The following is a 15,348-nucleotide window of genomic DNA, read 5'->3' on the forward strand; positions in this document are numbered from 1 at the left end:
GGGAAGGCACGTGGCTGGCATCTGCTGGTCCTTTGCTCCCAGGTTGCACTGCTTTCAGCTTCTGATTCCAGTGGCTTTCTCTTTAAGTGTCTGTGGGTCCTCACTTAGCTTCTCTGGGGCAAACTCTGGGCTTCGTCTCTTAACTTAGCATCTCCAAACTTCTTTCTGTCTGCATCTTCAAGCATCTGGGTCTGTGTTGGCTCTGGTTTCAACAGCTGTCTCCAAAATGTCTCCGTGCATTTTCTCTCTAAGCATCTCTAAGAATCTCTTCAAAATGTCTCTGCCTTTCATCCTCTAATAGAGGATGCCAGTAACTAATTAAGATCCACCTTGAATGGGCGGGGACACATTTCCACGGAAACAATCTAATCAAAAGGTCCCAGCCTCAATTGGGTGAGTCATATCTCCATGGAAACAACCTAATCAAAAAGGTCCCACCCACAATAAATCTGCACCTACAAGACTGGGTCAAAAGAACATGGTTCTTCTGGGGTACAAAATAGATTAAACCAGCACACTGGCCACGGTTCAAACTGCTCTAATTCATTCTCCACCCCATATACCTAGCCTGGGATCCCAAGAGTGGCCTTACTCTGACTTCCTACTGCCCTTCACTGTTACTTCTCAACATTGCTCAACAGCAACCTTCAGCTCCAGCAAACTGATGCCACCAAACTCACATACCTCACCTGCTTGCCTTGGCTTGTGCCTTTCCCCAGCTGAAATACAATCCTCCTTCTGCCTTCGTTATCTTATCCTTCCCTTTGGTTAAATCCTTCTTTCTTCTCACAGTGGGCTGTGGGCCTTCTACCTTCAAAGGGTCTTATTTACAGTACATTATCTTATTCTGCATTATCTTATCACATTCTCCCACTCATTCAACAAATATTTATTGAGCATATACTATATACATGACACTGTGCTAGGTCCCTGAATCAAATACTATACTTTCTGCTTTTTATTTTCCTCATAGCCCTTCCAAAAAAATGTATATTTGACCTATGTTTATTGCAGTGGTTTGGATGATATCATGGTGGTCTTTATTTTCACATTCCACATACAGATAGCAAATTACAAGCTACTGAAATCAAGAATCAAGTATAATCTCAAGACTTGCTTAAAGAAACAGGATTTTTTTTTGTAGGTTATGGAGGTAGTTTGTGGTGTTTTTTGTTTTGTTTTGTTTTGTTTTTTTGTATCTATCTTTAAAAAAGCAGTTGTCAGTACAAGAAAGGTTTCAGGACTGAATTCAAAGTGGATTACGAAATAGAAGACCCTAGACCTAGCTATCGGAAGTTTCTATGATGACAGAAAAAGTGTTGTTTGGTCTTGAAAGCTTGTGATCAGAGCATCAAGGACATACTGTTTCAAAAGTCCCCTCAGGAATATGATTTACCTAATAGGCATCTAACTTTATTCACATGTTAGAACAGGGTTTGAAAAGACAGTTTTAAGGACACTTAATATGATCAATTTTTTAATTGAACTCAGATTTGAGTTTTTAAAAAAATCTATATTCAAGCTCTGAGTATTCTACTTACAGAGTCTTGTGCCTAGCCCACTTCTTTCAGCACAAAGTTGAAATACTATCTGTATTTGCTTAATTCCCCATTATTTTGTGGTTTCAACATGATTTTGTACCCTCAGTCATTTCATTGTTAGTTCAAGGTTGCATTTCTTTTGATCTCAGCCTTTTTCAAGCTTCATTTTCTCTCTTTATGTTCTCGAGTAAAGCTTTGAGGTGTAGGGTATTCATTCCCAAGATCCACAACAATTACCTCCCTAGAAAACGTCACTCCTTTTAGGGATCGTTTTTGGCCTTCACCAGCTGCAGGAGCGCCTGTGTCTGTTTTTGGCATGTCAACACCCTGCAAGAAAAATGGGACAAATGATATAAATAATCACTTTAGGAATTCAATAAGCCCTGATGTTAAAAACATAGGCCATATGCAGATGATGTTGGTGAGAAACAGAAAAAGTATTTCTGACTGATACAGGGAAGCAGTGCTAAATTCTCATAATCACCATTCCCTGTGGTTATAAAAGCATGCAAGGCCAACCATATTCAAATCACATTTGGTGGTGTGTGTTATTCTATGACGCAGTCATTACAAATACATTTAGATCAAACCCAGAGCCACCCGTATCATTGTTGTACCTCAGGCAGGAACCATGCAGTGGGAGGCCACATGAGTTGTTCTTGTTAGGGAGCCCCAAACATGGAGCTCAAGAAGGCCCTGGAAATGTCTGAATGCTGCTACAGTAGGAGCCCTGAACTACAGCAGGGACACAGGGTCTGCCTGAGCTTGGCCATGGTGAAACTGAGTGACCCTGAATAATTCATCTCATTTTCTTGTTTGTAACATGGGAAGGTTGGATCCCTAGAAGATATCCAAGGCCTTTCCAGCTCTAAGATACTAGGATTCTGAGAAAAGCAAAATGAAGGGGAATTATTAAACACACACACACAGATGCAAGAATGAAGGATGAGCAAGTTTCTAGGTAGGCTTGGCATATACCTTTGATTTAATAACATGAACTAAAGGTCACAAAAAAAATGGTTTAGTGACTCTGGATGTTGTATTTATTCCAAATGTAAACCTAAGTTATAGCAACACCATCCCTTATTATTATACCTATTAGAGTGATTTACTTCTTTTTCTATCTAAATTCTATCTAAACTGCCCTTTCAGAGTAGAAAAGCACATCACCTCTTGACCAGCATCCTTAGCGTTTTCCCTCTCTTTTGCTTTGTCTTTCTCATCTGCTGTTGCCTCCATGTCCTCCCTGTTCCCTGAGGGCTCGGCCAGCAGGTCCTTACTCCGTTTCCAGACGAGAATGCCAGGCCTCACTGGTGGAGTCACATCCACTATTTTCATGAGGAGAGTCCTGGAAAATAAAGCAGCAGTCTCAAAAAATTCATGCATCTCAGTCACAATTATCACACACAGAAACGACTTTCTCCCACATCCTAAGATACAGACTTACTGTTCTTGGTCTTTTGAGTTGTCTTTCTCCTCCACATTGGCAGCTGGACAACCTTCACCTCCATTACCATCTGTACAAGAAACTTTTTCTGTCTTTTTCTTGGTATTGAAACTGAAAAAAAATGCAGAAAAAGAAGAATTGTCCTAATTTTAAGGCGTGGTGGGACCTTCACTTCTAAACAAGAAATTAGCATTTCTAAAATTCTGAAATAGAAAAACTAGGTAGCTACAGCATTACCATTTGTTCTGCTATTTTAAATTGTTTAGTATTATTTCTAGAGGCATTTGCTAGTGTGACTTGAAAACTGATCCCAATTTATCAGCTTGGATTTATACCATTTATATAAAAAAACCACCAATAAAAGGAAGATGCAAATGAAGCAAAATAGAAGAAGGATGAGGAAAATGAATGCTGTGGTTTCAGTTCTCATAGGGATAGCTAGAAGACTCATCCACTCTCACAGTCACAGATTGTCCAAATATTCTTTTCCAACTCAGTTTGAATATGTTTCTCTTGTTCCTTAAGTTTTCTAGAAACAGAAGAATAAAAGACTGTTTTCATTGTTATGCTTTTGATCAGTTCAATTTTCATAAAAGATGCTCGGCTTGTTTGGGTGGAGTTGACTCACACTGGCTAATTCCTCTCCATAAATGTGGGGGCTGAGGTGGCCAGAGGGGAGACTGAGCTGGGACGTGTGCGATCACTCAGCTCACCTCCCCTCACCCCAAAAACTATCAGAATCCAGGGGAGAGAGGAATCAAGCAGTTGGAGCTGAGCTCAACTCCCCATTCTTCTCTCTTCAGTGACATCACAGAATCATGGAACTGTTGAGTTGGAGACTTCACAAGGCACCAGCCCAGCTCATCAGGAAGAGGGAGGAGAACTGCTAAACTCTCCGCATTGTCACCTGTCTGTCTACTCCTCCCAGAGGACCAGGGTGGAGCCACAGGGCACCAACTTTGGTCATTCTCTGTACAATGATTATCTTCCTTCTCCCCAAACACCATCTTTCCTTGCTTAATCTTGGCCTATTCTCTTAGTGCTTCCTTCAATTGGTCCACTTCCTTCTTATAAAGTCCTTCTCTAACCCTGGAAGTCAGTAACCAACTTATCTCCAAATTTCATCCTCTTCAAGCTAAATAGCTGGATCTACTTGCTGGATACACAACGAAACTAGCGGCTCTAAAGGCCACAGCTGAGGAGGCAGGAGCAGGGCAGGATGATCAGAATGAAGACGACCCCGGCCTGATCTCACTTCAGAAGAGTGAGTGATGCCCATGACAAGGAGGGAGTGCTCTGACCTGGGGGAAGGGGTCTGAGAAGAAAAGGAGGGAACAAGAGAGTACAGCAGCTGCCACCAGCCACATCTGAAGACTAAAAAGTGAGCCCTGGGGATCCTTGGGTTGCAGGGATGCTGGCTCACCTCCAGAAGGGCAGGGACTGTGCCTTCTTTATCTTTGGGTGCTGAACCAGGGCCTGCACTATTGCACTATTCCATAAATGTTGACTGAACGCGTGTGTGTGTGTGTGTGTGTGTGTGAGAGAGAGAGAGAGAGAGAGAGAGAGAGAGAGAGAGAGAGAGAGAGAGAGAGAGAGAGAGAGGGAGAGAGGGAGAGGAGGGGGAGGGAAGGAGGGCGAGAACAGCAGAGTTTGTTGGAGGGCTCAGGTCAAGGCCGATTTTGCAGTATAAATGTATGTCTGAGCCACTGGTAGAGTCAGCACAATTCCTGGAGGCATCACCTAGCCTAGGCTGACAGATGAAAATTCAGTCTGTCTCACCCATCTTACTCCACACTGCTGTCAGACCAAGACTTTAAAAGCCCAAATGTGTTCCCATCTGCAGTGGCTTAGCTTGGTCCCCAGGCCCTGGGATCTGACCCCAGCCCACTTCCCCAGTGCCACCACTTCGCTCCCAAGCGTGCACACAACTCTCGATGTCTCCTGCAGCATCACACCATGGCTTTTGCATATGCTCCCCGCTGCCTGGAGTGCCTTCGCCACCTGGGGAATTCCCATTCCTCTTTCAAGATCACTCCAAGGTCACCTCCTCGGTGATGCCTCCCCTCTGTCTCCTCTTAGCAGAGTTAGACATGCTGACTCCAATACTGCCTTTGCCATCGCCTCTGGTCTCAACAACCCCACCCTTGACAACTTGTTCCTGCCTCTGGCCTCTGCTGGATGGGCAGGCTTTCACCACCTCAGTAACCCACCGGGAAACAAGGCCAACTCGGCAGCTTTCCACACTCTGCTGACCTCAAAGCTGGCCTTGTTTCCCTGCTGCCTTCAGGAATTCTCTGACGGATTGAGGACTCCTCCAGACGATGTGTAGGGGTTTCTGTGGCGCTGTCTCTTCCATTTCTGAGTTTTGATCATAGGAGGCAATGAAAGTGAGACCTGTTAATTTGACTTCTCTGCTTGAGTACTTGAAGGATGTTTTCTCCTTCTCTTTCCTGTCTGGCTGAAAATCTCCTTATGTCATAGCCCCTTCCTCTCTACATTATATCTTAGAGCAAAACCCATTGTCTCTGAGTCCACCAGGCTTACCTCTTGATATGTGAAGAGAAAGGGTTTAGAATTTAAAGAAGCATTTTTCTTTTGACCAAGTTGTGTTTCCAAGGCTATTGTTTTGCAGTGAATTAAAAAAATGCTATTTTGGATATTAAAAGTTGAGCACTGACATTCTTTTTGATTTTCTGCTGTAGCAATATAATTATCCCAGAAGCAAATGTGTCTCTCTGACAGAATGGCAGGGGTGGGGGGAGCACATTCTAAAAAGCATGAGAGAGAAACATATTAGCACAACTTTTACATTAGTGTTTACTATCTGTGTCACAATGATGCTGGGCATTCATGTGAAGGTTTTCTGGACAGAATATTTATCCTGCTCAATTTCTGACTTGTTGGATTGGTCCTTTTTCTTCAGGCTAAAGAGAGGTATTTGAACCCTGATGTGCTTTCTGATGTGGCCACTCCCTTTTTCTCCTTGTTATTGACATATATTGTCCTAGGGCTCTCTAGAGAAACAGAACTGACTAGAGATGTCTGTAAATATTATGATATTTTTTATAAGAATTATCTTATGTGACTGGGGAATGGGCAAATCCAAATTCTGTAGGGCAGGCTGCAAGCTGGGAACTTTGACGAAGGTTTTTGATGAATTCCTCAGGAGAAGCTGATTGGCTAAAGTAGAGATGGAAATTCTCTCTTTTGACTGTTGAAATCATCACTTCTCCTTTTAAAGGCTTCAACTGACTGAATGAGACTTGTCTCACTGCTGACGGCAATCTTCTCAGTTGATTGCAGATGTAAGCAGCCAAAGCTGCAATCAACTTACTGATGATTTAAGTCCACAGAATGTTCTCCCAGTAACAATCAGGCCAGTGCTTGCTTGACCAAAAACTGGGCACCACAACCTGGCCAAGTTGACACATGAACTTAACCATCACAGACATGACTAGAACAGCTCTTCTAGGATGCCCTTGAGCCCCTGAGAACTGTGTTGAGTGGGACAGAGTCACAAGCAGAGACAGTCCTACAGCCCCAGAGCCTCCCCTCAGGACGCAGCAGCTGCTGGGACAGGACTCATTGGCTCAGAGGCCCTTCACCCATCACCCAGCTCATGCTATGTCATCCTGTCCACGAGGCTGTGATGTAATAGAAAATACTGGAATAAAAACGCTTTGCCCCATCTGCAGGATGTGAAGGAAGAAAGAAGCCACAGAACTATTTGGGAGGGGAAGCTGAGGGGGCAAGCACAGGGATGGCCACACCTGCCAGTGAGTGAAGCCAGGTAGGAGCGTGACCGTGAGGTCCTCTTGCTGGACTCCAGCTGCAGAAGCCCTCAAGAGAAGATGGAAGGGGCAAGACTGGGATTTGGTGAGATGGCTGTGATCTGATGTTGGAAGATACATCTGAGAGGAGCTGAGGTATAAGGGTGAGCAGCAAGCTAGGTGGTAGGAGCCTAGAGAAGAGCTGGCAGGTGGCATGCTGATGACGGGGATCTTAGATCCTAGATTTAGACATGAAGTTCCAGAATTTGCCCACAGCCAGAAATGGACTAGGAAGTAAGAACCTGGGATCCAGTTGATGTTGGGCTGGGGGATTTCCTTTGAGGGGTTTTGGGGCCCAAGACCAACACCATGTTTGATGATTTGCTAGGACGACTCACAGGACTTAGCATACAGTTGTACTTACAGCTATGATTTGTTACAGCAAAAAGATATACAGCAAAATCAGCAAAGGGAAAAGGTGCATGGAGCAAGTCTGGGGGAAACAAGGTACAAGCTTCTGCGAGTCCTCTCCCAGTGGAGTCACAAAGACATATCTGATTTCCTGAGCAACAAGTTGTCACAACACGCGTGAAATGTTGCCGACTAGGGAAGTTCATCAGAGACTCATCCAGCTCCCAAGGATTTTTATTGGGTGCTGTCACATAGGCGGCTTCAGCCTGGCACCTATCAAAATTCCCAGAAGAAAAGCAGGTGTTCAGTATGAACCATATTGTTGGTATAAAGAGTTAACACACAATGAGCCGCTCTTTTCAGTTGATGGTGGAAACCCTCCCGAAATTGAAGTCCCTGGATGCCAACCAGGGGCCAAGCTTGTAGGCAGGCCTTTCAGAGGACGGCAGTGAGGCCTGCTAACTCTTTTCTGCACAAGGGCACATTTTTTAAACATGTGTCATATGACCCTCTTGATGGAGTGGCCTCAGCTATGCTGGGCGACCCTGTAGTCCTAACAGCAAGAATAAAGCCTGGTGACTTTGGACAGCATTTGAAGACACGTAAACTCATGTGAACATTTACTCTTTTTTTTTTAATCTTGTTTTGCTTTATTGACTACCCCACACTCAATATTTTCAGATTAATTAAACAGAATTCGTAAGACCAGCAGAACATTTTTAAAAGTTAATCAATTTTAATGAAATCATCAATTCGTGTGTTGATATAATAACTCTAATTTATAACTTTTCAGTTAATATCCAAGATGGCTCATTTCATAAAAACTCTATTTTCAAGGAGAAATAAATCTGAGGAAATATTAAAAATTTAGAAAAAATATTCCCATATCTAGTCATAATCTTCCAATCTTTCTGTAAAAGAAATCAATAACAATTACAGACATTCTGGCTACCATGAATTAAATAGACTTTGCAATTGCTTAACTATTTTCTTCAATGCCATATTTAACTTTTGCAAAGAAAAGCTATTCTCATCATCTTTTCATTATAACTTTAAATATTTTTCTTATGCTTAGGAAGAATTGCATAATTCAAATTTAGAAGCAGCACTTAAATATAATTTAAAAAATAGCAACAAGTCACATAGCCACCCATTATTATCTTGACTCTGCATTATGGATGGTCCATGGAAGGGAACATCATGGACAAAAACAGTGAGGAGGTCCTCTAACCAGTCCTAAGTGTGATTTATTGCAAAAGCCAGTTATTTTCACAGACATTAAGAGAACATCAGAAATATAGTGTTTACAATCACATTCTGAGAGAATTCTGGGGGTATGTGGAAGAATGACCCTAACTTACATCTGTAACAATATTCCCAGAATAAAACTACCAAAAATGTGGGGATTATGGTAACATAGTAGCAGATGGAGGAAATTTTTTCTCAACTGCACTTACAGGCATCTCTCTCTGGTTTTATGTGAACTAGCTTTACCAAACATGTACAGAGTTCAAGGATTATAGTATTTCTTATCTTTAAAAAAGTATTAGCTGTTTATTATAAAGAGCCTATCCTCCATTTTCCTTGAAAGATCATGGTTCTTCAAAATGTATTATGATTTTTGGGATAAACTAGATATTAAAATGTAAAGCATCTAATCCTATCTATGCATTTTGAACCATTTCAAAAATGTCAAAGACAAAATAAATCAGTATGCCAGTGATAATAACTTTGTGGAAGCCCAGGGCCCGGGCCTTTCTCTAAGATTCTGTGAAACTTCAGCACACAGCAGCCTGCGTGACCCAGGGCAGTTAATAAAAATGTAACCGGCCTCCCTCAGAGGGAGGAAGCTCACAGATAGTCAATTCTCCCTCCCATGACGTATTAACTAAACCTTTCCAAGGTCCACCACTTCTCGGAACTGAGATTGATACTCCCTTCCTAGCATGTAGCTACTCTAAATGTTACAAGACCCCTTTATCTCATATCCACTGGAATGTCTTTGTTTTGGGCCTATAAACCTGGTCCTGCTGACTCCTGCTTAACTGCAGAGCACTTTTCCTCCTCTCTGAACTGCTGCCTTCAAAGCTGCCTGATTTTCTCCTGTTTGTTAAGTTCCCCCAAATAAAGTTCATGTCTCACTCTGTGCCTGGTGCTTTCTTTGGCCTTTTGGTTGGACACAGTCCTGTGGGCCAGGATGATTGGCGAGCCAGCCAGGAGGCCAAAGAAACCGTGGCCACTGAGGGCACGAATTCCGGGAAGGGAGACTCCCCAGGGGGAAACCCAGGATGGCCTGTAACATCCATTTGGGGAGGGGTGGCTGCCCTCCTGGATGAATAGGGACTACCAAGGGAGTATGGGGATGTCCAGAACTCCCTGGCTGGACTGATAGCCCTCCTGCAGCAGGCTGCAAGACAGCTGAGTTTTCATAAGGAAAAGAAAAGCTGCCAGGGTGCCACAGCCATAGCATGGCCCCTCTGAGGGGCTGTACATTCAGCTACAGAGGAGGCTCCGGCCACCAAAGCTGTGGCTTTTTGCCTAGAGGAAGAGCTTAGGCTAGAAAGAGACATGTGGCTCACCCAAGCAAAATTAAAGGATGCATTAAATGAAAGGCTACACCATATAAACAAAAGCTTAGAAATACTGGCATGCCAGCAGTACACTAAAGTGAGAGGGCATAAGCTGCCCAAAGGGCAAGTTAGGCATATCCTAACTTTCCCTGATTGGGACCCTAAAGTGTGGGATCCCATTGACTTCTCATAAGAAAATGATGAGCCCCAGTCTGACTGGGAAATTGAAACTGAAAAAAGTAAACATAGTCATCCTCTGGTCCAACAAAAGGTTAAAACAGAGCAAATTCAACACCCTGATCCTCCAATAGGGGAAGAAAGTGCAGCAGCTGCCTCCCCAGCAGCAGCTCCTGAACAAAAAGTGCCTTCCCCCAGATGTACTGTGGCAATACATCAGTATAAACTACCAGGGGACATTAAAAAATAACTGCCACCATCAAAGAATTACAGAGATGGGGCATTATAATCCCCATTCACAGTCCATTTAATAGCCCTGTCTCGCCAGTAAAGGAACCTGATGGTACTTAGTGAATGACTATTAATTATAGAGAACTTAATAAAGTAACTCCTCCTTTGTTTGCAGCCATCCCAAATATAGCTACTTTGATGCAGGACATACTCAATTAGGCCAATTTCATTTTGTGTTAGACCTTACTAACATCTTTTTTAGTATTTCTTTAGATCCAGCCAGCCAGCCTGCATTTGCCATCTCATGGGAAGGACAACAGTGAATATTTACTGTGCTTCCACAAAGATATCTTCATAGTCCCACTATCTGCCATAGTTTAGTAGTCCCAAATTTAAAAATGTGGAAACCTTTAGCAGAGGTCACTCTTTTCCAACATATTGATAATATTATGCTAACCAGTAACTCTCTTGCAGAATTAAAGGCCACCGCTAAAGCTGTAGTGGCACACCTCGAGAAACAGGGATGGGCAGTGAATCAGGACAAATTTCAGAGGCCTAAATACTCTGTCAAATTCTTGGGTGTTGTTTGGTTAGGTCGGACTACAACCATTCCTCCAGCTGTTGTTGATAATGTACAGAGTTATCCTACCCTGCATACTCCTAAGCAACTAATGGCTTTTCTTGGTTTACTGGGTTATTAGAGACCATTTATACCCCATTTAGCACAGATTCTAAAACCTTTATACACACTGGCTAGGGAAGGAAAAGCATGGGAATGGGATGTTCCACAGCAGGTTGCATTTGAAAAAGCTAAGCAAGCTATTACACAAGTTCAGGCTCTAAGGGGGGGTGGGGGGTGGACCAAGAATGTGCCTTGTAAATTGGATGTGGCAAGCACAGAAATTGGCTTTGGGTGGTATTCTAGTTTGCTAATGCTGCCAGAATACAAAACACCAGAAATGGACTAGCTTTTATAAAGGGGGTTTATTTGGTTACATAGTTACAGTCTTAAGGCCATAGTGTCCAAGGTAACACATCAACAATTGGGTACCTTCACTGGAGGATGGCCAATGGCATCCAGAAAACCTCTCTTAGCTGGGAAGGCATGTGGCTGGCATCTGCTCCAAGTTCTGGTTTCAAAATGGCTTTCTCCCAGGACATTCCTCTCTAGGTTGCAGTTCCTCAAAAATGTCACTCTTAGTTTCTCTTGGGGTGTTTGTCCTCTCTTAGCTTTTCTGGAGCAAGAGTCTGCTTTCAATGGCCACCTTCAAACTGTCTCTCATCTGCAGGTTACCTGTGCATTCTTCAAAGTGTCCCTCTTGGCTGTAGCAAGCTTGCTCCTTCTGTCTGAGCTTATATAGTGCTCCAGTAAACTAATCAAGGCCCATGCTGAATGGGTGGGGCCACACCTCCATGGAAATTATCCAATGAAACATCTCGCCCACAGTTGAGTCGTCACATCTCCACGGAAACATCCAATCAAAAGTCTCCAACCCAATCAACGCCAATATGTTTCCTTCCCACACAAGACTGCATCAAAGATAATGGCATTTTCAGGAACATAATACATCCAAACCAGCACAGGTGGGGCTTGTGGCAAAGGCAACAGGCAATGGGAGTTCCCATTGGCTTTTGGTTTCAAGTTTTTAAAAAAGGGCTGAACTGTGATATAGCCCCTTAGAAAAGCAACTATGCACTGCCTACAATACCTTACTACAAGCTGAAAGACTAACCCAAAGATGTCCTGTGTACACTGCAGACAGCCATCCCCATACAGGCATTTTGTAATACTACCACTAATTCCCATTCAGGAAGTGCTCCACTTAGCACTCTAAGTGGAAAGCTTACCTGCTACAATGCAGTGTTTTTAACTGTAGCCCTTTAAGTGCAAAAACGCACAATATTTTAGGACCAGTTTCCCATGTAGAAGAATAGCAGTTGCCCCTCCCTGCTGATCCTCCTGAGTGGGCTATCTCTGTGCTCACACTGTTGACCGACATGGCAGTATACCTAATTCCACCTGGTATAGTGATGGATCAGCAAATGGGCAAGCCACCACCTGGGTGGTGGTAGCTGTGCAGCCTAGCACTGAAACTATATAGTAAAAAACCAGGACCATGCAAAGTAGCCAGTGGGCTAAATTATTAGAGCTGTGTGGATGGTCACTGTCCATGAACCAGATGATGTATTAACTATTTGTACTGACAACTGGGCTGTGTACTAAGGCGTAACAGAACAATGGACCATTGCTGGCCGTCATTATGGGGAAAAGAAATGTGGGAAGACATCTGGACTGCTTGCCACAAGTGTTAAGGTAACCATCTTTCATATCTCAGCCCATAAAACTGACTCTTTACCAGGCAATATTGAAGCAGATGCTCTGGCAAAACTTTGTAGCCTAGATGCTGAGTGGTTACACAGAAAAACAGGACACTGAGGATACCAGCGGAGGCTGGTGCAGCAATTCCACTTGGCCATTATGAGACAACTGAAAGATGTCATAGATGCCTGCCCCTCCTGCTCATTGCGATGACCACAGATGCTCCCTCACCAACTTGGCCACATCAGCTGTGAGCAGACTCCAGTTACCCGGTGGCAAGAAATTATATTGGGCCCTTTACCTTATCTAAAGGGACAAAGTATGTCTTCATTGCCATAGACACAGCCATTAGACTGTTACTGGCCTTTCCAGTGGGGAAAGCTACCCAGAGGGCTAGTATACATAGCCTAAAAAAATTTAGTGCCCTTTTTGGAGTCCCTACACATATAGACAGTGATGGGGGACCCGTTTATTGGACAGTTAACCCAAGCCTGAACTACTGAACATTATGTCTTATGGACATGTCACCTTCCGTAATACAACCCCACAGCAGCAAGTTTAATTAAAAGAATGAACGGGCTTTTAAAAGAACTATTAAAAAATGATAACCAGTCTTTGCAGCAGTGGACCTGGTGACTGTATCCAGCCTTAACAAGTCTCAACTCAAGACCCCAGGCTGCTGCCCCTGCTCCCGTAGAGACGGCAATTTTAGGACCCATGCAAACCATGCAAATACAGGTAAAAAGACCAACAAAACTACAGCCACAATGAAATAATAATAACTTGCTCTTGCCTGTGCCACAAGCACTGAAAACTAAGGAAAATAAGGTCGATTAGCCCTGGTCTTGGCCCATGCAGCCATGCTGGTTGGGAATCCTAAGCCTCTGGGGTGTTAGGATTACACAAAATGTAAACATCAAGCCGCAGTTTATACTTAAAATGCCAAAGGTTATTTGTATTACTAACCCGGGACCCCCTATTCACCAAGGAACTGTATACATGACTTTGTGGACACTCATTAAGCCCAAACTGACTGTAGATCTGACCCCAGAGGGCAACCACATAGGGAGAAAAAAATATGGTATTTAAAACCCCCTCATGGCACCCCTTCACCTGGAACTCTTCTATCTACCAATGAAAACTTAGTTTATATATCGTTAGATCACCAAGATCTGCCTCTCCCACTGTTCCTCATAAACATCTGTCTTTTCATCCAGAGCACTGTAGGAAATACATTTCTATAGTAGGCCTCTCCTGTAACCTACGCACACGACAGTGATGAGCATGCACTGATTTGCTGTCGTTGGGTGCCACCAGCCTTCTATGGACCATTGCCCTTACTATTTGAGACAATGTAGGATGTGATGCTAATGTAGCAGATCCCCAGCCAGTGACAAGTTTAAAAAAAGTCTTCTTTTTCTCTTCCTCACCAAAAATTTTACCTTCTAAAAATGTAATGTATTCATACATATACTCCTTAGCTTTGGAACAAATTCACAAGCCCCAATCTTTAATAAAATATTCAATTTTTAATAAACTAGGATGACTTACTGTTGAAACTGTAACTATAAAGTGGCTCCAATTTGTATGGAGTGTGTTAAAAGATATAAAGACATGGGGTGGCTGCCTTCTGAACTCTGCAATATCACCATCTGTTTGCAGAATGGTAGCAAAATGTTACCGATAAAAGTGGGGCCTACCCCTCTCCTAAGGAGTGGCTCTGGACCTGAGGGCAAAACGGTTGGCTGTACTTGCCCTACAATTGGACTGGATGGTGCACATGGGGACAGCCCTATGTGCCAACTACAATTTATGACTTCCTACCACATAAACACAGTAATTGGGGAATAGTAAAAACTAAAATATAAAATCAAGTGAACCGCCTAGCGATATTACCCTTTAGCCATATTTTTTCCAGGAGAAGCCACCACAGTAACTGAAAAACATGTGGGTACTTTAACCAACCACACCACTCTCGTGCTTATTAAATCACAATTAGCTATATCACTGTTAAATTAAAAAATGATACAACTTTAAAAAAAGTAGTCTTGCAAAATAAAATGGCTCCAAATATTCTCATTGCCCCTCAAAGTGGCTCTTGTGCTCTAATAAATACCCAATGTTGTGTATATATACCTAATAATTCACATAAAATCACACAAACTTTAAATCCTATGCAAAACCATATCAAAATATTAAACATTTGTCTAATAATTGTCTGTCAAAGTAGTTTACTTCTTAATAGGATTACTTTCTATATGTACCGGTTTACTTATGCTCTGTTGCCTATTAAATTGTTGCCATAGACTGTGGATGCAGTATCTGTCCTGTGGTCAGTGCAAACTATTGCATGAGGGTGGACTGTGGAAGCCCAGGGCCCCCGCCTTTCCCTAAGATTCTGTGAAACTTCAGCACACGGCAGCCTGCGTCACCCAGGGCAGTTAATCAAAATGTAACCGGCCCCCCTCAGAGGGAGGGAGTGCATAGATAGTCAATTCCCCCTCCCATGACATATTAAATAAACCTTTCCAAGGTCCACCACTTCCCAGAACCAAGATTGTTACCCCCTTTCTAGCATGTAGCTACTCTAAATGTTACAAGACCCCTTTATCTCATACCCGCTGCAATCAATCTCTTTGTTTGGGGCCTCTATACCTGGCCCTGCTGACTCCTGCTTAACTGCAGAGCACTTCTCCTCCTCTCTGAACTGCTGCCTTCGGAGCTGCCTGATTTTCTCCTGTTTGTTAAGTTCCCCCAACTAAAGTTCTTGTCTCAGTCTGTGCCTGGTGCTTTCTTTTGGCCTTTCCACTGGACACACTCCCACTGGCCAGGACAAACTTCTATATCAAAACCCTGAAAAACTAACATAATACTTTTAATG

At 43.1% G+C, this 15,348-nt stretch overlaps 1 protein-coding gene across 3 annotated transcripts in view; it reads right to left on the reverse strand.

Annotated features, from left to right (window-relative positions):
• Positions 1–332: 332 nt before the first annotated feature.
• The window catches only part of KIAA1841 (KIAA1841 ortholog), a 111,764-nt gene continuing 96,748 nt past the window's right edge, over positions 333–15,348 (reverse strand). For all 3 annotated transcript variants that reach the window (XM_037807369.1, XM_037807367.1, XM_037807368.1), the window contains 3 exons: positions 2,989–3,099; positions 2,712–2,889; positions 333–1,868 (listed from right to left, as the gene is read on the reverse strand). In XM_037807369.1, coding sequence (XP_037663297.1) covers positions 1,704–1,868; positions 2,712–2,889; positions 2,989–3,099 — 454 coding nt within the window. In that variant the 3' untranslated portion in view covers positions 333–1,703. The remainder of the gene's footprint in view (positions 1,869–2,711; positions 2,890–2,988; positions 3,100–15,348) is intronic.

The sequence above is a fragment of the Choloepus didactylus genome, chromosome 17 (genome assembly GCF_015220235.1).
Source record: "Choloepus didactylus isolate mChoDid1 chromosome 17, mChoDid1.pri, whole genome shotgun sequence".
Taxonomy (NCBI): domain Eukaryota; kingdom Metazoa; phylum Chordata; class Mammalia; order Pilosa; family Megalonychidae; genus Choloepus; species Choloepus didactylus.